Genomic DNA, 27,279 nt, shown 5'->3' on the forward strand with positions numbered 1-27,279 from the left:
AGTTACTTCAGAATATGACAGAGCTCCTGAGAGCTGTGTAGCACAGGTCACCTTGCAGGAGGATGCAGTATGATTCCCTACATCACAGAATATGCTGAGTTGGAGGGGACACACAAGGATCACCAAGTCCAACTCCCGGCCCTGCATATGAGTTAAGGGAGATGTTGAGATGTTTAGATGTTTAGGCTTCAGTCCCAACCCTTGCTAATGATTTCAAAGCTGTTTCTTAATCCTTCTATGAAGAACAAAATAGATAGGATTCCAATTATTTTTAAGAATGACTGCATGAAATAGTATGGTCCATGTTATGCAAGAGGTTAAAGAATACTTTTTATTCTTAGGATCCATGTATTCATTGAATTTTCCCTGTGTTTTGCAGAATGACTGCAAATCATGCCATGCATCCTCCTCTCATATGGGAAAGGTGTGAAAACTTATAGGAAAACATTGACTGCTTTACTGCTGGGGTTTTTTTTAAAGGGAATGAAGCAATGGACCATGGGCCTTTATAAAGAAGAGTCTTACAACTTCATGATGCATTATGGTACCTTCCATTCCAGAGAACCTTTGTGCTTCCCCTTCACAGAGCTGCAGTTCCTTGTGAGGGCATACACACACACACACTCTCTCTCTCTTGTGGAGTACACACAGGAACTGTATCTTTAATTCTGATTTTCTGTATTTCAGGGAGCTTTTGGAACTCAAAAGAAAATTCTGAAAGAGCCATACTTTGCTCTGTAAAGAAATTCCCAAGAGAAATCTAAGAATTTTGTACTTATTCATCTTCAGTAAGTCAGTAAAGTAGCCCCTTTGTTTATCCTCAATAAGGGACTAAGACAACCTAACAACATCTCAAGACTTCTGTGTATAAGAGGATCCCTGAATCAGCAGGGAATATTTGCATGATTAGATTAGTATTGCGGACTCTGGAGCAAGACAGATGTCCACTGTAAAAGCATTAAGTCAAACAAATGCAATTGTGTTATGTGGCTGTTCTGCAACAGACGTCTTCCATACAATGATATTCTGACAGAGGAATCTGGTGTCTAAATTAAGCTATACAAAATGACATATCTTGTTGTCATCCAGTGGCTCTTATGGGAAAAAAGATGTCAAGATTTTAAGAAAGTAACTTAAATTGAAATAGATATTAAAAACAGAACACTCTACCAGAAAAATTTATTTAGGAAAATGAAACAATACTGAGAAGAAAGTTTGCTGAAAGAGATTGATTTGAAAATACTTAAAAACGAAGATAAAAAGATAGCCTGTAGAGTAAGTCTGCAGAAGGGAAAAAGTTTGTCTCTCAGTTTCACATTTATCTTCAGTTGTCCTGAGGATGAGACATCTGAATTAAGCATGTCAGTAATAACCAGCACAAAAAACTATGTATGGCATGAGAGTTTATAAGTAGGTATGGTAGTATTAAAAGAACGTAATCGTGTGGTGGCAATTGCTGAATTTTTAAACTGCATTTTGAGACAATTAATTGCACTACACTATAGGTCAGGAAAGGCAGCAGGCTGACATACTGGAGGATTAGACAATCAAATTTCTCAGTGGCTTCTTTATAACTGCATAAAACTCCATAAAATACCACAAAATCTAGCTTAAATACATATTAAAATATCCTTTCAAGCAATAACTTTGCTATGCTTCTGTAAATTAACATGCCTTTTTTGCTGTTGAAAAAAAAGGCCCAAAGGGTAGAAGAGAAACTCATCATTAAGGCTACACACACCCAGACATGATCCTGTGTGCATCTGTGTGGAGCCATTAAACTTTAAAGTTAGAAACTGATGAACCAATCCAGAACTATTTAGTCTGTGGCACCTCTGGTAACACAACTGCTACGGAGAGAGCCTATGGAAGTAATGCCTTTGAAACAGTCATCTGCAGAAAAGGAGATCTAGACACTCTTGCTAAGAACACCACAGTAAGGTATTGATCATTATGAAACCTGGTGAAGTTACAGTGCTATCAAAAGGAAGAGCTCTTTACAAAGGCCAGGGATTCTCCAAAAGGCTAAACCGCATGTAGCTTTGCCTTAAATGAAAACCTGCTGCATTCTTGTAATAAAAATACTCTATTTCTGAGATCAGCTCTTGCAGCAGTATTAAACGTAACATGCTCTTTTTACATACATTCTCTCTCTCTCTCTCTCTCTCTCTATGTATGTATGTATATATGCATGTATGTATGCATGTATGTATGTGTGCCTAGCTGAAGCATGTAAATAAACCCCACAACTGACCACTTCAGGCTGGCCCTGCCAGAACTCTCAGTAGTGAAGCATAAATTTCCTTAACATACTCTGGCAAGCTCATGCTTGATTCAGACTGAGATCCTTTCTCACCTTCTATACAACTGCAAACTCACTAATGGCTCTATATTGCTTACTGAGTCATTCAAGTATACACAGAGCATGATAGATTTCTTCCTGGCATCTCATTTGTCCTGGGTTATATAATGACAGGCTTTCATTTTTGCAAAGCTTGCCAGGTTATGCTCCTTGCAAAGGCACTGATGAATATATGTTCAGGGGCAAGCATGTTGTTTGTGGTTTCTTTTGTTTTGAAATGCTGACAAACTCTTCAACAGATAGCTATAAAATGACACCTCTTTAAACTGAAGTCACAGAAGAGTAATTCTGAGAGATTGTAATCTTTACAGCGGGAAAGTATGAAGAATTAAAATTTTTTTATTTAGAGCAGATGACTTTCCATTTTGTTTTCTTTTAATAGTTCATCATGTGAACAGGAATAAATCCTGCAATTTGCTTTGACCTATGGAAAAAAGATAAACCCCAATAACTTAAATAATTATGTTATTCAAATTCTACTCACAATCCAAACATTACTCACTTTATCTTATCCTGTCACAGGTAATACCCATAGCAGTGCATTCCAAGATGAACTTAGAACTGGAATAAGGAACCGATGCCATTTTTGTTTTGTTGATGCCAGTGTATGGTGGCTAATAACTCTGTCAGAAAACCTTGTATTTAAAAGGTAGATATGAGCTTGAAGAGGCAAAAATAACACCTAATTGGATATCCAAAACTATAGGGGTTTAACAATGACTTAAAGCAGTGTTAACTGAATACGTACATGCTTTTTCAAACCCCATCAGCAACCTATTTGCATACCCTGCCTGCAGTCAGGATTCTCGACCCTGGAGCCCTTCAGTGTCATAGGGAATGACACTGAGATGACTTCTGCTGCCAGGTAGAGCAATAACTCTCCTCAATTTAGTTCTATGTAACTACCATAGATGACATCTGCTTCAGCTTATGTGTAGTTACTTGCTACACTGTGGACAAATTATCAAGTATTCAACCATTCACACACTGTAGTTAGACAGTTTTCCATAGCTTTAATCGTTCAAGGTGCTTCATGTTTCCATAGGATGCAGGGCAGGTGAAACAAGAGCATTCTAAACTGCCAGACTAGTTCTAGAGCTAAGAATTTTATTCTAATATACTCTTTCACAAAGCTGCACTGATCCAGTAGCTCCAGGCAGATTGTGTCTCTCATGGTCCATCTTACTCTTTTTCACTGTATGCATTCACCAACAGCATGAGAGAGTAAAATGTTCATCAAGGAAAATTCTGTTCCCAATCACACAGGAATGAAAGGAAGAGCTGTCTAACTGGCCAGACTTAGGGCATACTGAACCATGACAGTGTCCCTGGACTAGGTCACTGCTAGATCAGACACTTCACAGAGCATCTCCTTCTACTGCCTTTCTTATCACATTTGAGGATGGCTTATTCCAGCAGCCTGCGAGCAAAACAGGGTCAAAAGAAGAGTGGCGGCACTAACACCAGTGTATGTAAATACAGTGGTCTTGGCTTGATAAAAGCTCAAGAATGAGGTGCCCTGAGCTGTTAGAAGAATGCCAGAGGATCGTGAAAGCACTCTAATACACTTCTCTGTCTTATCTGGTTGCAACTACTGCAGCACAACAGTGTTCAGTGAAATACAGTCCCTCTTTACATTTCTGTGGTATTATACAAGTCTGATTTCCATCTTCCTTGTTTGTAAGACTTTTTTTTTCAAATTTACAGCAAAATCCAACTAATATGCTTTACATTTTTGCATCTTAAAAGGATATCAGAATGAAACACATCTCACATAAATCAGTTTTTCAACAGGTTTGTATGGTTCTCTGCTATTTAAGGCACTATAAAATGCATTGTTTTCCAGCACACCACTTACCCTCAGCATAGGGCCATTCTGGAACACATGGGGTTCATCACAAACTACACAGTATTCATTCAATACTGGTATCCGCTGCTCAGCAAATTCGATAGTCTGAGAACAATGAAAATGACAGTAACAACATCTGCTTAAAAATAATTAACAGTTAGCTCATGCTTCACAGAGTTTCATAAGTGGGTGAGATATGATATCCTACCTGCACAAGAAAGCCACGGTGTCGCTCAGGAATGCATTTTGCACCATAATTTTGCTGCAAGGAAAAAGTTGAGGCAACTTCAGTGTTGGTATGCTAATTATAGGGAAGTGGTAAAGCAGTTGTATTTTTTGCATGTAAATACATTAATTAAGCAGTATTTGCATCTAAAAGAATCTTTCACTTGCATGAACCAGCCATTACAAATAATCAATCCTTTTGCTGTTTACTGAGTGTGTGGTAGGTTTTTAATACCTCTTTTTAGTTCTTCAATTGGGTGAAGTTTTGTATCACCATCCCAAAAACTTGAATCTCAAATGGAAACACCAGTGCCTTCACTCGAGCCTAATAAACTGGCATTTGGTGACTTCCATTCTATTTTAACTGCTATCCAAATATGGGCTAAACATTTAGGCTTGAAAGACTAGTGTAATTCTCAGAAAGGCTGAAAACCTTTTTCTTTCATATTTACTAAGATCTCACTTCTGTAAGCACCACAGAAACAGATCTCTCTATGTTCAGATACCACTCAAATTCTTTTTTTTCAACACATAGTAACATAAATTAGAAGGAACTTCTGTTACAAGATTCAGTAAGGTACAGAATTCTAGGCTGACATCTATTTCAATCACATCTTGTTTTGAACAAGTCGGATCAGCTCCATTTACAGTGTTTTGGGGGTTTTGTTTATAGGTTTATGTCCTTTCATTTCTCTAACTGCTTAATTGCTTAACTGCTTTACCATTTTTCTCCTGGAAAACAGTCCTACTTGTGTTCATATATGAGACCCTAATATTTCAGCTGAGAATTGAAGAGAATTTAGGGTCCTGATTCATCACTTCCACATTCCACTGACTTCAAATTACAGTTAGGGACCCAGGTTACCCATACATCTGGTACCTGTATATAAAATGTGAAATAGACTCTCAATGTCCTTCCACTAACATCAGTCAAACTGCATCTGATCATGTATGTGATGATCTTCCCTCAAAGTAAATGCATTCCAGTAATAAATTAAGGGTAGTTTTTATAGGCTGCCAAGCAGGGCTTGCCTTTCGTCCCTATCAGCTGATAACATCAGTAATGAACTTAGTCAGCTCTTCATTATCTTAGAAAAACCAATGGGACTTTTCCTATTAACATCAGGAGAGAAAAGTCTTGCTATTTTAAGACATCCTTTGCTGATTCAGAAAAAAAGTGTCTCTCTAAACCACAAATAAAAACTCTGACAGCTCATTTTAATTTTGCTGTGCCCATCACATAAACCAACCACACAGCATGTATATAAATGATCCTATGATAGTGTACCACTGCTTTTAGATGTGATTGAGTATGGCTTACAGCTTACTGAACTAAATTACCATGAGACATAGTGCACTCAATGTAATTTCATTATTCAGAATGCATTATTTTGAATATATGTATGGCGTTCAAAGAAAGCATCAGCTTCCAAGATACTCCCAGGCAAAGGGAGTGGAGAGGACTATTTTCTAAATGCCTCTCCCAAGATCTAATACAGAAAACAGATTGATGCCTTGAAAGAGTGTAAACAAACCCATTCTTCCTTCTAAAGTATAAAAGCCATCTTTTAAGAGGCATAGGCAGAAGAATTAATTTTCAGAGCTACCCTTTCTTTTCCCAATCAGTTATGTCTCTGGGGAAAGTAAGAGGCCAGTGTGGGCCTAATTTCTTCCCTGGCCTCTGACTTCTGCCAACGCATTTGAAGGTTTAACCTCTCACAAATCAAAAATGTGCAAGAGGTGAGCTGAACTGTGACTGTGTTCCTTCCAGTATGATGATGCTGGCAGATGAAAAGACCAGAAGCAGAGGTGATTTGGCACTCAAAAGAGCTAATGGACAGCTGCTTCCCCTATGAAGCAAACAGGGAAATGAGAAAAGCCCTTGCAACTAATCTAATTTTGCAGCAGAGAAGTGCACACTCTCCCTTTTTCCTGTAGGATGCAGGGAAGGAATTGGATGACTGAACTTTTTCCATGGCCAGCAGCTACATTGAGCTGGATTCAACATAACATATAACATCTCTGTCGTGACCTCAGCAAATTCTGATTTTATAACTTAAATATATGTGCATGCACAGCTGTTTGAATTCTCCTTAAAAAGCTGACTTCATTGCTCTTGTCTTCCAATATATCCAATATAGTCACTAACACATGTCCTAAGTACTAATATCTTTGCATAAAAAACATAACAGCACGTTTCAAAATTAAGAGGAGGAAAATGAGCAGAATAAAAAAAAATATTACGCACAGCAGCTTGTGAAGGCGATGATGAAGATGGTGTTAAGATACCAATAAGCCCTGAGGTAAGAGAGAGCCTCCTGCTCTCTGCCATGGTGGACTCCTTGAAAGGTTCCATTTTGGATGATTTAGGGGCATTGGAGTAAGACTTGGTGAGCAACTTGTGATTCTTCAATCCATCCAATTCTTCCATTCTAAGATTACTGGAGTAGGACCTGCTTAAAAGTCTGTGGGGCTTCAAGGCGCTGTTGTGCTCACATCGAGGATCCCCAGAGCACGACCTACTTAACAGCTTATGAGGCTTTAAAGTGATACACTCCTCCTGCTTGACAGCTGCAGAGCAGGAACGATTCAGCAGTCTGTGCGATTTAATAGCCATTGTCTGTTCAGCACGAGGGTCACTCGACAACGAGCGGCCAAAGGTTCTGTGAGATTTTGTGGCACACACATCCTCCGCCTTCACTGTGCTAGAGCAAGTCCTTCTCAGTAGTTTGTGAGTTTTGGAGATGCCATCCTGTTCTGACTTCAGTTTTGATTTATTTTTACCACAGCCAGGAGGAGGATAACTTGGCGACCTTAAAATAAAGAAGATGGCAAAGTTGGAGAATGATCAAAATTCTGTGCTAATCAAGCAAGATCACACAGATGTAACCACTTTTAAGTGTCACCTATCTTCACGTTTTTCACTAGTGATAAACATGACCCAAACTTTTAAAAAATAAACAACTGTATGTAAGACATTTTCCAATACCAAAATAGACATCTTACTCCTTTTTACACACAAGCTCATGGATCAAAAAGACAACTTAAGTAGAAGTCAGAGCTATGACCTTACAGCTTTTTATAAGGTTCTCTATGTCTCTAAACACACCAATTATTCAGGAAATCATCTTTGCAATGAAAATCACATATTTCACATGAGATTATAACACATTTTCCTTAACAAAATCTATCTTTTCTATGTAATCAGCATGGCATGATCCCATAAAAGTTACTGTCTTCTGGACACAGCATAACAAATTCTATGTTCAGATCCAATGGAAGATACAATGAACAGTGAAACCTGCAGACAGTAAATCGAATTTAATTCAGGACATGATTTTTAAAAACCTCATAATAATCTGGGCACTTTGTGGAAGACAATTTGATGCCACTCTTTCTGGTTTTAGACAAATTCTAGCTCTGTAACACTGGAAATGAGAATGTGAGGCACCTAAATTATAAATGCAGAAAGTAAATAACAAGAGGTTTTTACGAAACAACATTCACATGTACTGACACATTTCTGTAAGGTTCACATTTGCCTGTCCTTGCAAAGCAAGAACATGTAACAGGTATGCTGAATCATTTTCCTATGTTTTATAAGCAACCCCAATCTTTGGAGAATTTTTTTGGTTTGCATCAAGTAGAGAAGTGAAAACCCAAAGGGAGAGGCTGGCAGGTTTCCCCACCCCATTAGCAAGTGGTGACAGTGGAAGATTCATGTGGAGGCTGCTGACTCACTGCAGCAGCAGGATCACTATCACCCTCCTGCAGAAGGGAGTTTGGAATGGCACTGTAAGGACAGAGAGGGTCCTTGTATTTGGGCTGAGCCATCTTTGGACAGGCACTGCATCAGCAGCCAAATCCAGAGGAAAAAGAGTAGGCTGGTTTTGTGTGCCATTTCTGAATAAAACCAAACCCCAGGCTTGTGCCTGTGCTTACCAGTGGTGTATGGCATGGTAGGGAATGGATAAGCTTTCCACTTAAAACACCACCTTTCCTCCTTTACTTCTGAATAAACAACCAACCTTTTGTCATCTTTGACACTGCTCTCATTTTCAATGTGAGCGATTGCTGTATTCTATCTTTTTGTTATACATGGAATTTAGGATGGTAAAATTAATCAAAAAGAAGGAATATTCAAAGAAGCATTCAATTCAAGTTCATGAATTGAATCAAAGGGGTGATCTGTCAACCTTCCATGAGCAGGAAAACACATTAAAGAGTCACAATCCTGAAAGAGGTAAAATTAGAGCCTGATTTTATATACACTCAAGAGTATGAGTAACTGGCAGAAAGCATAGTGAATTGAAACAGCAAACTACTTCTTGTGCTTTTAATGCCTTTCTTCTTTGAATTCGCCTGCCTTTCACAAGTGGTAAATATTAATGTAATCCAATAGCGGAGAGGGAAGGGTGCTCAGCATCTCTGAAAATCAGTCTTTCATTAATGACCGTTCTAGTTTTAAAAAATTAAAAATACACACTCCTGTAGAAATAAGAGCTAGAAAACCACAGATTTTTTACATACACATAATATATGCTATACGTATATATTACTTGTATATATATAACTTATATTTTTATTCTTGCTATTCAAGTAACAGTCAAATGCTACCAAGCTATTAAAGATATAAACACAAGTTAAAATTATTTCCAGTTCTAGATGAAACCTGGCTGTTTCAGATAGGAGGGCACTGAAATGCTCTGCCTTCAAATATTCTTAGAAGCTGCAGCAGTACCCAATTCACTCTTGATGTCATGCAACACAAGGACTGGAAACCCATGAGGTAAGATATAAATAGAGCACTTCTCTGTGGAGAAAAGTCAAGATTTCACCTTGTGAAGTCTGCTGTAGATTTTGAACAGCTTATGGTGGTAATAGCTCATTTTTCTTGCTATTACCTGCGCAATGTAGAAAAGATGTGCAGAGGGGATTTCACCTTTTTGTCAGACACCTTCTTATTGTGCGTACAATTAGATTTCTCTTTACTGTTCTTCCACTGTTGTGTAACAAATGTCTGCATGATCCTGGAAATTAAGAAAGAAAAAAAGGATTTTCTTATCCTAGCCAAGACATACTTACTTTAATACTAGGCTCTCAGTGCTCACCAAGTAGGTGACATAATGCAGTGTTCTCAAGCTACAGGCAAAGTTTTCTGTCATGTATGTGGACTGATGACTGGGTGTCTTTTTTCCACATAGAACTAATTTAACATGGAACTCTTAATGAAAATACAGTGTGAGTACAACCACTGCAACTCTGAGACTTATGCAGAGTATACTTCTTATGGATTCTTGATTCAAGGGCATCACATCCAACTACGGGGATCGGTCTCCCACGTGACTACAGGGATAGGCTATTGCATCTGCACAGCTAAGTAGGAGCTTATTTTCTGAATCTAATCTAGCAGTGAGGGGTCTTTGAGTGAAAAGTTGAAGCTGAATTTGGTATGGACTTTACCAAAATAGATGACTATTCCATTGCAACAGCCAAGAGGGACCATTGGGTTCATGGGTATTCTGACTCCTGCTCAATTGTGCAGTAGGCAGCTATGTTCTTGAAAATGCCTGACATGAACCTTTAGTAATTACCTGGTGCACAAAGCAGAGGCAGTGTAGATACTGAAATGTTCTAAGAGCTTGTTCATGTCAGGGGAGTGTTTCTTTTTTTTTCCTTCAAAGTCATGTATCACAGAGATTTTAATAACTTGCTTCATTTGTAAGATTATAAAAATGTTGCAGTGAATTTCTTTAAATACCAACAGCAATTTTTTTGCCTTAAGGGTTTCTTAATGTTGTAATGGTCAGATATTAAAGCCTATATACTTATAATTTTATTACGTGAAAAGATGACTCAGCAAAACTGTATTAAAATGAATTGTACCATGACCATATGAGTGCTATTTTTTTGACTATTCTTCCGTCTTGTACTCAAAACATGGATGGCCTAATTACTGCGATATATCCTAGAGGCCACTATGAAAGCATAGGTCCCTTAGGGATGCATGAAGCTCAAAAAGATGCCTGCTTCAGAGGCTTCACCATCTAAGCAGAAACATGAAATTGACTCCTAGCTGCACTCTTTAGAACTTCTGTAGCTTACTCCCTAAAAGACAGCAAAGGGACAGAAAACCCTGGCGAGTAGCCCAGATCAGGTTTTCCTCAACAACTGTCAAAACACCTTGATCCAGCAACCAACCTGCCAGCATATGAATTTTATGCTAGTTGATGTGGTCCAAGAACTAAAAAGAATGTAGTATTTGCCTAAAAACAGGGGTTTACACTTTTCAAGACTTACTTTTTCAGCTGATGTCCCAGCCCAAATCTTTCCTTAGTAGAGATCTGAAATACATCCACAGTTGGCACTAGGGAATAAGAAAATATTGTTGTTATAGAAACTCACAACAGCAATGAAGAACTCATGATGACCATGTAAGTGGCATTTAGGGACTCTGTTCCACCTGGACCTTGACTATAGGCAATGAAATTGAAGCAATAGCGAAAGTGGACATGTCACCTAAATACATTAAGAAATGAATGGTACTTTTTGGAATATCAGCCTATAAAATTTACAATTCTACAAATGGAATTCTCCAAAATGTATCTCTTCCCACTAACTTTATTTAAAAAAATGTATCTTTATATATATATATACACATATACACACACACACACACACACACACACACATATATATATATATATATAATGCAAACAGCAAGCAGTATCAGATTAAATGTACCTGGATGGGAAATTCATCTTGCCTAAACTCTGAAATGTTTTTTCAAGTAAATTATCTACACACATTACACAGTAGAGTTTATATGGCTACAATGAAAGCCCAGACTGGAACTGAATTATTTAGTATCTGGGTTTTCTTTCAGAGAGTGTTTTAATTCAAGATCCAAAAACATAATCTAAGTGCTTAGTATGTGAATTCCAGTGGCCATAGAGTACCCTGACATTTCCTCAAGGCCCATCCAAGCATTGGTGTATCCACATTCATCTGTCTGAAATTGAAAATGTACAGGGCAAAGGACAGAAATTAGCTAGTGGCATTACTAAACTCCTTTAATAATATTTGCTAGAAAGAAGTGGCAGATGTAATCCAGTATTTGTTGAGAGAGCCTCAGGTCGTCAAGGCAGAACAACAGCCAATGCATATTACAAGCACGAATAGACTTTATAATTTGTGTAAGGTGGTAATGACTACAGCAGAATAAAAAAGGAATGAAAACAAAAAATCTGGTGTCTGTCCAAATTTTATTAGAAACAGTAAATCAGTATTTTGATGTTATTCTGACCACTCACAAAGCCAGATTTTATTCAGAATGTCAAAGTTTATCCTTTAATTTTGCTTTATTAAATTAAATTTAAAAAAACCCCCAATATATCTAAACTGGCCATGCAATTTCACTTAAGTTCAAAGCACTGTATATACTCCTTCTCTAATATTATTATTCAAATAACATAAAACATAAACTCATCTTTTAAATACAAACTGATTTTTTTAAAGGGATGGATGATTTCATTAGCAGTAGCAATATCTCCGGATTGTCAAATTTCAGACACACTGTGCTGGGATGGGGAATACTTTCAGTAAGAATCATCATACCTACACCAGCAATCTTAAAATCTGACATGTAGACCAAAATTTTTGTCTAGGCTCTAGAGTCAGAGGAGAGATCCCGATAGCTTCAATGGATGATTCATCCTCTCTAAAAAAGGTCTCTAAGGCACAAGGGAAAAAATGCCCACACGGACAATACTGAGACAAGCTATTAACTAGACGAATGACTATCTAAAATCAGGATATTACTCAGCATCAAGGTGGTACTAATATCCCCTGCAGTGCTTTGGAGTGTGCTGTATATCTCTTTATCAATCAACAGAACATACTATAGGAGAAAAAGACACAGCATAACATTCTGGCTCAGTAGTCTCAAAAAACCCCATGTTTAAGGCAGAAGACGAATTCACAGAATTAGCACAAAAGATGGTGTATCTTGCTGTGCTCCGCTAGTAAAGAGACATGGCTGCAACAGCAGCTGAGTTTATAAAACCAGTGTCAGCAAAACACTTGCTTCTGGCCTTGACCTTACCTTTCTCAGTACTCAGGCACTTCCACAATCACTCAGCTGCAGCACTGAGAACTAAGGTCTCCATCTTAACCTTGTCAACAGTGCCAAAGATATTTTGTTGTTACTTCTCATTTCACTAGATCATTTCTTACTGCACACTGCTCTTCACGCTTCACCTTCTCTCATGTGCTGCACTTTTTTATTTTTTAAATTACATTTTGATAGAAATGTTCTGAATACTAACACTGCTTCCTGCTATGGCAAATACATATTTTAAGATCTCAATACTTACAAAAATCATTGAAGTAATAAACTACAGATAAAAATACCAAAGTCAAGGGGAAAAAAAAAAGATATAATGAAATGCTTATTTGAATGAACAGAATATAGCTTATAGTTAGAATCATCAGGCAACATATTCTGTAAAAATAGCTCATTGAGACAGATTTTGCTAAACATAACCGGAAATATCTATTAATTTTCCAGAGGCAGAATTCTCCCACAGATAAAAGCCTGAACTGACAGATTGTACTGCAATTTTCCAAAGCTGGGCAAGTTATCATCCAAACCTAGTCTGACTTCTCACTGTAAAAATATATCTGAAGTTGACTCTTGCATATGAATGTTTCCAAATCTTCAAAATCAGTTGATTCTTCATGAGCATGAACATTTTTCTCTCATGAGGAAACTTTATTCACTTAACAACTCACTCAAATATAAAGATTTCCAGAGTTCACATGCTCATATAGAAATCAGAAGCTGAAAGGATAATTATTGTGGCTGATTCTTCAAAGGTGTGTGAAAAAGGGCATGTTAATGTGCTGTGTACATCTTCATTATCAGTCTTATCTCATCTGTGCAGATCATGCTTGATTTCCAAAATCAGGAAATCACATATTAGGAACTGCAGATCTTTATTCCTTAACTCTAGGCAAAGCAGTTGCATCTCAAAGGACATCAGGAAAACAAGTTCTAAAACTCCAGCTATGCAAGTTTAAATTAGATGCATGTGTCATTATAGAGTGCATAGCCATGCAAATATAAGCCAGCTTAATTTCAAACCAATAAGACTCCTACCAGCAGTAGAAGTAGGTACATGCAGGGTCAAAGATTTGGTCAGACACCATACAAGGCACAAGAAGAAAACACAATTGACCAACCTGGACCATTTAAGTATTGTGTAAGTGAACAGTGCAACCGCACTATGATAGGCTCTGTGCGAATCACATCCCAAGCCACAGCAATCTCTTCCTAGTTTAAGATAAAAAGAAAACAACAGACACAATTAGCCATCTTGAGGAACTGCTGCATTTTGTCAGTCTACCTCAGGGTAGCTATAAACACCATCCATACATCTACTCAGTTGTGTAATATCTACTCCAACATTACACTTGAGACTTAGGACAAATTATTGCCTGTTAATGCCCCCAAGAGCAGTGTCAGTCTACTTCCAGTTCTTGAGTGAACTCATTTAAACCAAGCACAGGTTTATACACAACACTGCATGTACAGTGCAGGCAGATACATTCCCATCTATCAACAGATACTGCTTCAAAGTTGAGAGGCAAACGAGTAAACAAAGACAGAACAGAAACTAACACCATAACAGAGGGCAAACAAAAGTTTTGTTCTTCAAGACTGATCTAAATAATTCAACAATTTTCTTATATCCTTAATTTTTAAGAAAAAAAATTTCTTAAATACATAAAGCCCAAGAGTAACTGTCTTATATGCTGTGCTAACCTAAAAATATGGCATATCTGTGCAGAAGCTAATGATGCCCTTAAAAGTTCTAATTTTTATTCTTTACCTAGAGTCCAGGAAGCTACTGCACAGATGCAGTGAGGAAGTGTGAAGTTAATGACAGCAAACTGTTACAGAAGCCATGCTGCCCGTCGACAGCACCACTGCCTCTCCCTAATCATTGTAAAGAAGCACTCCAGCCAAGGCCCTCTTCCCTTCAAGGCTGTAAGAAATGCTTAAATGCTTTTACCTGATTAATGTCTAGGATAATAATAATAAAAAAAAAGTATTTCATTTATATTTGTTAAAACATTTACCATTCACAAAGCACATTTGAAAGGAAATACACATGCAGCAAATAAAAACCTACAAAGCATTTTAACAATGTGATCATAAAAGGAAAACAAAATCTTTCCACTGAGTATCAATCAATAATGTGACAGCCACTTGTGAAGATCAAGTCTCCACAAAAGGAAAGTCTCACTGGTTGTCTAGAGAGTCTGATGTGTCCCAAAATTAAATGGGTATTAATGTTCATTATGTAATTCTGTGATTAGATCACTTACATCAAGAAAGCTAACATCAATATGTAGATCAATATCTACATCATCAATGGCTCCATATTCCCTGAAAGAAAAGAATTACATTACATTAGAGCTCTTTAAGATACTTCTCAACCCAGGAATACTTACAACAGGGAAGATTTTATAAAGGATAATCTTGTCTGTAAAATCAGAATGGTTATCAAATACACATTTACATAGATTGGATTGATATTCCCAGTGGGTGACTGTCTGCTGCACTGTAAGTTTTTTTCAGAGAATCTTGCTTAAACAGGATAAATCTTTTCTTCTTCTTCCCCCAAAATCTCTCTATTGCTGCTATGTATTTTTGTCACGTATTCCACAAATAAACAAAGAAAATTAATAGTCACATGCTGCGCCTGTAATTTTCAAAAGTTTTTCAGCTAGTATTAACAACCAGTAACCTAAGAAGAGGCTAGAGAGAAATCATTGTAGACAAATAAAACATATCCTAGATAACATATTATACTGGGGGGATTGCTTCATACATTCAAGCATTTGTTTGTCAAAATTAAAGACTGCCCTGTAATGTGCTCAAGGCAATAGTTGCCTTTTTTGTCTCTTATGTGTTGTATTGCTGGAATTCTCAAGGTTCAGATTTAACTTATATTCACAGGTATTCCATTGCCATTGAAATCCTACATTTAAACTGTGACTTTTCTGCCTCTTATTTTCTGACTCACTTGGATTGCCCTCCCCTACATACTTGAAGACTTCTGAAAAACAACCCTAGAAAATACTCATTCATGCACCTGAATAAAAAAACTGCTTTCCTTTTTAATTAAATTACTTAAGTGTTCAATACTGTAAAAATTTTTTACAGATTAGCTTCTAGTCACTATTTTGTTTTCTTTACACTGCATTCATATGCTTGTTCTCATGGTGACTTCCATGCTTTTCTATTAAACCAGACTGAAGTACATAGCACCAGTTGAGCATTAGTAAGCCCATAAGACAATTTCGAAATACTAAAATTTTTTCTGAATATAACAGTCTCCTACCTAAGTGGCATCTCAGCCATGGTAGGACTGAGTTTGCACTGGAAGTTGCTTGGCGTCTTGTTAAGTTTGGCAAAGACAGCCCCGTCCACCAAACCTTGGCAATCCAGTAGCTCTCTCTGGTCAGGGCAAACCCGAGTTCTCTCTCTAGATCTGATGTGTCCACACATGGCACACACAGGGCAGGTGAATGGCTGGACAGAGCTGTATTACAGGAGGCTTCCCACACTTACAGCTGTAAGCCACACTTACAGCTCCTCCAACGTCACCCCAGCCAGAACTGTACAGGCACTTGCTGACCTCCTACAATTCACTGAAAACCTGTCTTTGAAACAGTGAGTGAGCTCTCCACTTACTGAATGGCTTAGCCACTAAACTACACAACAGTGCCATGAGGTTTTTTTTGTTCATTTTCCAGAAGATCCAAAGATTGTTATGCACTCTTAAGTAATATTTATGAATGTGGGCTGGTGCTACCCACATGACTGAGATTCAAAGGGCTGTTAACAAGCATAATTTTATAAATTAAACAGAAGCACAGTTGAACTAATGTAACAGAAGTATTAGTGGAAGAAAGAGCAAGATAAAAATTACTTCCAGCTGTGAAACTTCCATATTCACTGAAATCCCTTTGCCCCCAATACACCACCATCTTAGAAGATGGATTTTAGACACATGATGCTGACTCTAGTTTAAATTTCCCAAACTGAAAGTGAGGAAGAAATTATGTTTTATTCCAACACCTGCAGCTTATGATCTGCTGCCTAAAATGGCTTCATGAACATAACTTGGTTTTGAAGCTCCCAGAGTTCCTCTGTCCATCAATGCATAAACGATGTAAAGAGATACAGAAGAGTTTGGATCAGTTGGATGGATCACCTTCTCATGGCTTTTGTGGCCAGATTTCTAAGAGCAGTGGTGAAAAGCACGCTGGTATAGGCACCTAACTTTTACATGTACAGCTGACTCTGTGACAGCAAAAGACTATGCAAAAGAGGGTCAACTTAGTGGGAAATATGCATCTTAGTAGACCTCCCTGTCATGCAAACTTCTCTCTCCTCAGAGAAGTGGAGCTGCAGCAGAGTGATGAAACTGAATGCCTAATGCTGTGGTTTTTATTTCCAAGAATTTCTAAGTATTTTCAACCTCAAGAGAGTGGATGAAGCATTCAAGTTTTACGCATGCCAAAAGCAGTCACAGAAGCCAATTTCTACTACATTGAGCTCAAGGGGATCACAATGCTTCCAGTGAAACAATTGATTCAATAAATTAGATGCAATAAAGTTTCTGAAAGGTTACATACAATATTTCAATTTTAGGAGTGTGAGGAAACTTATTATCAAGATATTCTCAATTTCATAGTTATCAGTTTGGCAACTGATAACTTATGTCATTCACTTTCTAAACCCACACACAACTACTCAAGTCCTCAAAATGTAGCAAATTTCCACTTAATCTGAACAGGTGTAGTACACCATAGTTGTAGGCATGTTCTCTCTTCTTACGACAAAATATGTTTAGAGATTAATGGACATAATTACTTGTAGTATATGTATGCCTAAGATTATTATCTTATCTCCATTTTATTACTTGGTCTGTATGACAACTTGGATATTTTCCTTGCAATACTTCTGACAGGTCTGTTACATCTTGCCTACCTGTTATTTTTATGAAATTATTAAGATTAAACAGATGGAAAATAAAGTTATAAATACCTGAAGCATATTTGAAATATCATATAGATATGGCCTATGGCAGAATCATGCATGCTTATCTACGTCCAATAGAATTTTTGTGTAGTTACTCTTAGCAATCCATATCTAACTGAGGTTCCACCACTTCCCTGTGTAGGATACTTTAGATTCCCACAGTTAGAAAGCTTCCCTAACCTCTAATGAAATCCTAGTTTTTTATTGTCTCTCTCATGATGACAATACAGAATATTTGATCATTCCCTCTACCTACAAACAGCTTTTTTGAAGAAGAAAAACTGTCACTGTGTTTTTTCCTTCTCTTTTTTCTAGACTAGACAAATCCAATTCCTTCAGTCCTTCCCTAAGGAAAATATTTATTAAACCACTTATCATTCCTCTTGTTCACCTCCAGGGCAATACACAGAATATGACAGAAAAGGAGTTTAACAAGGGTTTAGAGAAATGTTGATTAGTAATTTTCAACAAAATACAACAGCCTGATCAAATACCACTAGGACTGTAAAAGACAATGATGTTTCAGAACAGGCTTCCAGGGCTTGTTCTCAGCACAGCCACTTGTACCCATACTGAACAACAACAACAAAAACCAAACCTAAACAAAAAAATGAAACCCCAGCATTATTGCTCGTTTGCAGCGCTCCTTTCTTTTGCGACACAACATGCTTTCTGCATTTCTTCACCAGAAGAGACTAGTGCTTCAGCAGTCAGGGAAGGTCCACATGGAACTCAATATCCAAAATATTAAAGGCTCCACAATACAGTAAGGTCAATGACGTACCTGAGAGATACTGCATTAGGTCCATAGATCTCTCTCACAGCTGTCAAATCAGCCTCGAGCTGTGGGTGCTTGTGAAGTTCTCCATCATAGCTAACCTATTGGGGAAAGAAAAATATCTTGGGAGTTCTTATTTCATTACTGGCATGTATCTAGGCTCTTGAAAGTTCCCCCTGCAAAATATATTGCATTAAGATTCCTTAATGCCATGCTCAGAAAAGACACATTGTTGATTAGCTGAAGCACTGAGGCCATCTATTCTGCTAAGTAATGAGATTTTCAAAGCAGGCACCTCTGCCTTGAAAAGTTTTGAGGGTCCAGCTGTTTGTGGAGTCTCATCTATCTGTCCTATTCTGTCCCACGGTTTGTTCTGGGACACTTCTGTATTTCAAAAATGTTAAGCAGGATAAGAACCAAATCTCCCCAGTCTTATCATCCCAGTCCAACCACTACAGGACAAAGGTTTGCTCACTCATTCTTGTTGTCACACTCTCACATACACTAGGCGTAACGAAACACCTATTTAGACACCAACACCTCCACCCCTTTTCTTTTTTTCAAACTCTACATGAAAAATGGAAAAAAGTTATGTTTGTGCTAACAATATAAAGCAAAACTTGTGAGCTGGCTTGGTTGGAATATATGAAGTAAAAATAATTAATATCCTCCTCTCTTCTACAAGATCAAAAATACCTCGTTAGGCATGTAACAATCTATTAAAAATCTGCCCATTATTACCACCTTCTCAAGAAATATAATCCTAATTGTGTGATCCTAAATTTACTTCTTTATAACTATTAGAATGACAGTAATTCCATAGAAGTCAATGAACTCCCTAGATTTGGACAAATTAAAAAATGAGTGTAGGATTTGCTCTGTACCTTTGACAAATTCAGAGAGCAAAGCACTAGAGTTTAGTTTATCCCTTTAGACGTACACATATCTACATCCTTATAGAGGAATTCCTGTAGACAATTCTTGCTATTGCAAAGCTGCATCCAACTGCACTACTGCTTCTTCCATTTGTACATCCCAATCTGTAGAAAACCAGTGCTGTGACACTTTCAGCTCTGATCTTTAGAGATGTGCGTTTCAATCTAATTAAATATCAATAGTTTTAAAATAATAATCAGATGATCACTTTTTTACATGTGAAAACGAGTAAAGAATAATTTAACTAGACTTCTTCAAATACAAGGCACAGAATTCATCAGCATACCATAGGCATGTATTTACCAGAGGTATCAATGATATTCATATCAGAAGGTTTATAAAATATCCTTCCTTAGTTTGGGTAGGCATGTTAGAACAATTTTCCAAGTAGAAGAGCATGGGAAGAAGACCTTGCAATTTTTTTTCACTTTAAGTAGGGGGAAACCAATCCTTTTTACATGCTCATTACTCAAAGAAGAATTCTTTAAAGATGCATAAATAATTGCTGTCCTGCTTCCAAAGAGAGCACAGCATTCATTTCACAAATCACAGTTGGGCTGCACTTGCCACCTTTGTTGGTCCTAAACAAGATTTTTAAATCAGTCTTATGTAGCAATAACAGTAAAATCCAAAAGGAACACTGTGCAGAACACTGAACTGCTCAACATAATGCTTTTTGTTATCTATTTTCTGATGCTAAGAGGCTATAAACTCAAAAAGGAAACAAAGCAGTGTTCTGGCATATTTTAGGACCACAGTATGGTACTTTTCACTCCTGAATTAGTGCCACAGACACGCTGATGTACGCAGAGGAGACTGTCTGAGTTTTGTATTTCTGCATTTTCAACTATGTCCTGTAACTGAAGAACAATAGGGAGGCAGAGAGAGAGCCAAAGGCAGTAGTATTACTGTTTTCATTACTGGTTCTCATTTGCAAATGTAGAATATAGAGATTCAAAGCAAGAATTAACAAAGAGTTGCAGAGAAAGTGAATATAAAGGCTTTTTAGCTCTGACTGAAAGATCTGTGTCTAGAAAGTCTCAGTTTTTAATATAAAACTTTATTCAGATTATTTTGCCCCACACAATGACAAAAGGTGGTTTTTAAGAGGAGATTAAGTGATTTACAAATGTAAATCCCTTTCAAAATCAATAGGTCTTAGGTCATTAAACCACTTAGCTACTTTTAAGTATTTATCCATTAAATACTTAGGGGGGATTACAAGCAGGTGCCTAGGAAGTGAATACAAACATTTAATTTACAAGCAAAAGCTTGCTCTTCTCACTGCCCATCAAATGCCATTTCCCATCTTCCATGGTCCTTGTTTCATCATCAGTGGCTCTCCTGTCTTTCCAGCTATAACCATTCAGAAATGCTAAGAATTATCCAGCCCTCCATCTTTCCCAACGGTACTGCACACAATTACACTGGCATCTCTTCCCACTAGTTGCTAAAGTCACTATTTTTGTCCCCTTTCTCTGTGGACACAGCACACACTTGTCTCAAATGAAGGAGCTTGCCTTGCTTGTTCCCCACACATATAGTCAACTCTTTTGTCTTTCCAATACACCTGGTGCTCACTTAACATCTTACAAACACTGTTTGAAAAAGGATTGTTCCTTTTATCTTTTGAGGGACTTTGTTTATTACCTGATTTGCTATTCATTTTCTGAGCCCTCAGTATTTTCTTCAATTCTACAGGTCTTCTTTAGAATTTTGTCTTTTTGACCACGAAATTTTAAATTCAAAATTTCCTCTTTTTTTCTTGTTAAATACACTTTCTGTGATGCTTCCCCCCATCCCTTGTTCTCTGTATTTTGTGTTTTGGATATTCTATACTTAAGACATTCACAATCATCTGATATTTTATTTTTATTGGAAATCTAATTTTTTTTTTGCCAGTTACAATTCCTTCAGTTAAATGTATTACCTTAAAAAGAAGACAATGTAATATAATGCAGTTTCGACTTTAATATAAGCAACTAAATTCTAACTAGTCTTGCCTATTACACAGCTTTTTTACACCTTGCAAAATGAGGTACCGCTTGTTCTCTGTGTTCATGTCTCATAGGCAGTGTTAATATTTATTCATTCATTTGGGCACTGGCAGGCATCCTTTACCAAATCTATTAGCTGTGGTTCAAGAAACAAGCACTCCCAGCTGTTTTCTGCCTTTTCCTTCACCTTGAGGTTACTGCCCTTTCTTCAGAGTTGAAAAGTGAAGCCAGCACACACAACTCATCACTACAGGGCAAGATCAGAAGCTTTTTCTTCTCAGGCAGATTAAAATAAGACATCGCTCTTTGCACTGAATTATGTGTATGGTCCTCCCCAGCACTTGCCAGCATGGGGCTGTAGGAGTCAGCAGCTGAAGGGAGGCAATTCCTGCAGTCATTTCTAAAGTGAACATGAGTCAATACCCCATGCTAGTTATTTCTGACACTGAAAATACATTTTTTCAGTTCCACTTTCAATATAACTTTTAATAGCTTTTCAGGGGCATGTCTTTTTTTTTTTTAACTGTAAAGAACCTTGACATGTATTTTGTGTTCAAACCCCACAACACTGTTGGCTCTGCAAGAGAAGAGGCTCAGCAATGTCCTGCTCATCAGCATCCCACGCTCTCTGCACCAACCCACCCTGCTGGCACTGCTGGCGTACTCCTGCAGCCTTGGCTCTGCATCCAGGGCATGGATGGCTTCAGACTCAAGGCTGAGGCAGCGACAACTTTCATAATCAGCAACCGTAATTTGTTAAAATGTTCATTGAAATAAACAGTTCTAATAACGTAAAGTGAGGAATGATTCCTTGGGGAAACATTTAGGCTAAAAAATAAGAAATCTACATAAAGAGACTAGCAGTGTGAAGCACATTGTGAAAGGAAAAGGTATGAAAAGATTTTATTTCCCAACACATAAGAGAATGTAATAATTAATTTTGCTGAGGAAACAAGAAGGAAAGACATAGAGCAGTACTTTCATCTAAAATATGCTGCATTTTTCAAGGTGAATGTTGCTGTAGAGCTCAGAAGAACTGCCTGAACCAAAACTGTTTTGTAATAACCATTTTTACCATTAAAATGCAGTGCTCTTGACTTTAAAAAATGGCAGTTCTCCAGAAGGAAACAGATTTGGATCCAGCAGGCCTTCCCAGCCAGATTTGTATCAATAATGGGATAAGCTATTTCCTGGAAGTAAGCAACTAGCTTCTATTTTCAAGCTTCTTGGAGAATATTTGCTTTTTCCATTCTAACAGCTTTGCAGATGTAAACAATGTAATCTTATTTTGAGTTTGAGATAAAGTATAACAATATTTCTGCTACAAAATACTACGTACATATACTCATGGTACTCTATCCATAACATAATGAAACATCATAAATTTATAATGGAACGAACAAAAAGAACTTTCAAATACTACTTTTTTTGAAAATTGGGCAAAGTTTTCTCCCTTACCTGTCCTCCATAATAAAATTCCTCAGAATCATTATCTCCTTCAGAGTCGTCTTCAACTGTGCTGTTGTGCCGTGACTCCTTAATGAAAAAGGAAAGTTAACTATGATAAAAGTAATATGCTGATCTTGCATTTATAGCTCTAAATATAACTACAAGAATTACTTTTTTACAAATAAGCTCATAGCATCCTTTCTTAAGAGATCTTTAATTATAATTTTTCCAGAAGGTCAGTTGTAAGAATAGTGAAATATCAGAGAAAACAAGCACCTAATACAGGGTATATAAAAATACCTGAATATATGTTGGAACGATAATTCTTGTCTGGCTACAGACACAGTGTGGTATTTTAAAGAACTGGATAATTCAGCAGACTATGCAGGGATACTTCACTCTTTGCTAAACAAAGCTTAACTTACCCACCAAGACTGGTTCTGGACTAGTTCTTTTGCTGTTTCAGCGACCTAGCAATTTTATTTTACTTTAGTCTTGTAAATAAACTCAAACACTTTAAGGAAATAATTTGATTCCAAACACAGAATATCTAACATTTCCTTCTGTGAAAAACTGACACACCACTGGCTTATTACTCTTTTTAACAGAAAGTCCATGCTGATGCCAGAAAAGGTCAAACTTAATTTTCTGACTAGCTGTGCTCCGAGACAGTGAAAAGTTAAGGATTAGGTAGTCATATGCTTACCTAATTAAAACCTGCTCTAAATAAGCTGCCCTGTGAATAATTGCATCAAGTAAATAGAAGTGATCATGGTACAGACTGCAACTCAGCATGAGATGAAATGTTATATTCTGTTTCCCAAGAATGGAACCCTTTCTTATAATTATGCAATTGCTTGAGATATTAATTCTTGTTTCCCACAATGCATACGTTATTTCTATGACCTATGCTGACTAGGAACCCCTAAAGACCACCTGTTAAAATTGCAATTCTTCACTTTAATCTGAACATGATGTACCAGCTGCTTCTTTTTTATTTATGTCCTGCACAGAACTGCTGTAATGAAACAGAAATCAGATGTATGAATCAAATAACAGACATTACCCCTAAATTCTATAGTCATGAATGCCAAAATATACCTCTATCAACAATTTCTACGGTCAGACATTGTAATCCCATTTCCCTATCTCTGCCTTTAAAATTCTGCTCTATTCACTGTATGTATATATACAGTGTAAAAATTGTATTTTGACAAATCTCGTTGCAATTTTGTACGACAAGGCATAAAAATAATTTCTGCTTCTACTTCACTGAAAAGAAATAAAATTGCTTTATTCTTCTTTGTTTTATAATAACCTTACCTCAAAGGGAAATCTATTTTAGAACAGGACTCAACTGAACAAAAATTCCACACAAAAACCAAAACACTCACATTAGAATAGTGAAAAACTAATCATATCCTAACTGAACCTTCAACTGTGTAGCCAACAGAAATGGTCAGTATTAGAGACTTTCTATAAAGGGCTTTTATTTTCAGTACTTTCACATTTAAATACCTTGTTCAACTAAAAACAAAATAAAAGCTCAAATCCTGTCCCACAGAAGCTAATTATACCGCAGGCTTTTAATCAAATGGGTGAATTCTTCCCATACTCGAATTTTCCCATGTTTACAGAGCACTGAATACAATAATGAGCCAGTAGAAGCAAAGTATTTTCAGTGCAGTTTTTTACATCAAATCAAGTTTCATTTACTAAGAAAAAACTAACGATGCATACAGCATCTAGACATGCTTATCCTCCCTTTCCAGGGTCAAATACAGATTGTAGCCTTAAACACAGTTGTCAAGAAACAGCATCCATCTTACCAAAGGAAATCTTAAGTCAAGCACCTGAGTTCCTGACAATGCTTGAGGTAGGAGCCTATGTGGTACTTTCTTTGAGCCCGTAACACTGTCAAGCCTTGCAGACTTCTCATTAGTGCAACTGCTTTCTTAATGTCTCAGTGAGACTGGTCAGGGAGTGATTAGCACCAGGTACAGCATAAATACAACCATGACTGGAAGACCTTAATACTCAAGACCCTACTTATGGTGAGGAGAGTCAAGCAGAGGTCTAGAGTCTCCAGTGGGACTGCTGCAGGCTGCATGAAGAAGCAGTGAGCCAAATAATTGGGATGTGGTCTCATGTGCAAGAGCAGGCTAAAAGGTAATGGAATCACAATCTACTTCTCCAGGAGAGCTGTATTTTTCGGGCAGACAGGGTCTACACCACTATTGAACAAAAAAATGAGATAAATGTCAAAACCACATTTCCTAGGATAGGAGGAGAATTTCTATCACAATTAAGTGAATCGCTGGTTCATCCACACATGAAACATGCTCAGGTTTTAAAATGTGTAAACATGTACAGATTGCATAAGCACACTTTGATAGGAAGTCTGTGGTAACCATTCATATTTTATTATTTACTGCTGTTTCTTAAAATAATTTCTGTAAAAATATGCATACAAGAAATACATACCTCTCCATTCTCCCTCTGTAACTTTGATTTTATGGATAAGCAATAGTTGACATCACTGTTTTTTCTTATTAATTCTTTAAAAAAAAAGAAAATAGGGAATATATGTGAAAAAATGTGAAATAATTTTGCATAAGCAGACTTGGAATTCTTAGCTGCAGTAGGAGAGCAAATAAGGAACAAAAAGTTACAGATATGAAATGCATCAAAGAGTTTACAATGCAACAGTCTAAAATTAGGAAGCCCCTACCTCCCATGTTTTTAAATGTGAATTGAAACTCAGCTGATCCATCCAGGAGATCTGTTTTTGCCAATTTGCGATTTACAATTTAGCATCATTCATTAATTTTGTATAATTTATAAAAGAATGAAAAATCAAAACCCCTCATGAAACTTAAATCAGATCATCTTCCATATAAAACACGGGGTTTCACTCTATTTTAAATGATGGGTTTCATTTCTTTTCAAATTAAAGAAGTATTTGCAAGTAAAATTAATTTCAAACTTCTGACTATAATAGCAAGATTTTGTTTGTGTGCCACTGCACCCACTTCAATAAAATTACTCTTGATTTACATCTGTACAAATGAGATCAGAAACAGGTGATCAGAGATCATACTGGTCTTCCAGTGGAATTCAAAGTAATTCTGTGTTATGCAAAAAAAAGCCCTACAGACTTACAATAATAATAATAATAATAAAAAAATTACAAAGTCAAGTGTCCCTATCTGAAGAACTACCAGAATTAAGACTGTCTGTGCAGTTTCTTCAGTAACCTGAAACAATCTGAGAATTTATCTGCTAAAATATAAAATGTCTCTGTGGAATATGCACGAACCTTTATTATATACAGTATAAATGCCTGTATGTCTGACAAGCATACCTTTCCGTGTATCAAATAGTTCTTAAAAGGAAATAATTTAAAATGAGAGGTTTCCAAAATCATTTGGAAAAAATATATCATTTTGCTATAGTCTAATTTAGTGAAACAGCTGAACCATTTTGTTTGAAATTTCCTGAAATAATTCACCAGAGGCAATGGTAGTTACAGACTATTTCATCTACAATGGTGAAGATTTGGTGAAGATTTAGTGAAGTTTAAAGCATGTGAACACAAAACCTTTTAATTGAGAAGTATTAAGCACCTCTAACTATTCAGGGGGAATTTCTCTAGCACAGGTTGCAAGACATTAAAAGAATAAAATACATTTGCCTACACAAATGTGGTGATCCTTAAAGGAGGTATTTTAATTTCTTCTGTTCCAAAAGTAGGACAATTTACTATGGCAAGACTGTGAGAAACTGTACAGCTGTACACATTAACACATCTCCCTTTAAGTGTGGACTTGTCTTTCCTCACAAAGTATGAACTTGATAAAACTATCCAGACATAAGATTACCTGTAGCAATTTGGTGGAAAATTACTGGAATTGGCTCTGTTGTGACTAACACATCTTCATCGTTATCAGAACTGGAAACATAAGTGTTATCTACAAAAGAAAAACACTTTGCATGGTGAAGTCCCATTGTGCTCTGCCAGCCCCTTCCCATGTTTCTTGTCCCACCCTTGTACCACAAGGAACCACTTTGAAGATGGTTAGGGGAGCTAAGCACTATCTTCCTGGTGCGTTTGGCTTTTTTCTTTTAAGATTGTTAACAAAAAGAAAGGATGGAAGATTCAGATCCAACCTTTATGAAGCAAACCCCTAGAGTTCTATGTCATGGCTTTTATGACTCATACCTAGAGGTGCTCTGAACCAAACCACAAGGCTTACTGTGGCCAACTTTTTTTTTGCTATGCCTGATACTAAAATTCAAGCTAGATCTGCCGTGCAGAGTGAAGGCTGCACTGAGAGCTGGGTATTAACAGCCAACTATGCAAAATACCCATGCCTCATTTTGTCTATTCACATAAAGGTTGTTTGAAGTGTCCTCTGATCAGTGGATAACCTTTCCTGTGCCTTATTCAGGAAAACAAAAAGTCATCCCACTTAACAAAAACATTAGGTATGGATATGAATATGATAAGTCTATTCCAAATTTTCTTTAAAAATATAGGGATTAGCCTGAGGGTTGTGTTCTGTT

The 27,279-nt window shown here is 37.0% G+C and overlaps 1 protein-coding gene across 2 annotated transcripts in view; it reads right to left on the reverse strand.

Moving 5' to 3' along the window:
- Positions 1 to 27,279, reverse strand: part of PARP8 (poly(ADP-ribose) polymerase family member 8) — a 117,452-nt gene that overhangs the window by 27,630 nt on the left and 62,543 nt on the right. For both annotated transcript variants that reach the window (XM_027708644.1, XM_027708645.1), the window contains 11 exons: positions 26,595 to 26,684; positions 25,198 to 25,271; positions 22,723 to 22,800; positions 18,338 to 18,432; positions 14,829 to 14,889; positions 13,680 to 13,770; positions 10,737 to 10,803; positions 9,341 to 9,466; positions 6,685 to 7,249; positions 4,420 to 4,473; positions 4,221 to 4,316 (listed from right to left, as the gene is read on the reverse strand). In XM_027708644.1, the coding sequence (XP_027564445.1) occupies positions 4,221 to 4,316; positions 4,420 to 4,473; positions 6,685 to 7,249; positions 9,341 to 9,466; positions 10,737 to 10,803; positions 13,680 to 13,770; positions 14,829 to 14,889; positions 18,338 to 18,432; positions 22,723 to 22,800; positions 25,198 to 25,271; positions 26,595 to 26,684 (1,397 nt within the window). The remainder of the gene's footprint in view (positions 1 to 4,220; positions 4,317 to 4,419; positions 4,474 to 6,684; positions 7,250 to 9,340; positions 9,467 to 10,736; positions 10,804 to 13,679; positions 13,771 to 14,828; positions 14,890 to 18,337; positions 18,433 to 22,722; positions 22,801 to 25,197; positions 25,272 to 26,594; positions 26,685 to 27,279) is intronic.

The sequence above is a fragment of the Neopelma chrysocephalum genome, unplaced genomic scaffold (assembly GCF_003984885.1).
Source record: "Neopelma chrysocephalum unplaced genomic scaffold, ASM398488v2 Primary Assembly neopelma1_96446, whole genome shotgun sequence".
NCBI classification, from domain to species: Eukaryota; Metazoa; Chordata; class Aves; order Passeriformes; family Pipridae; genus Neopelma; species Neopelma chrysocephalum.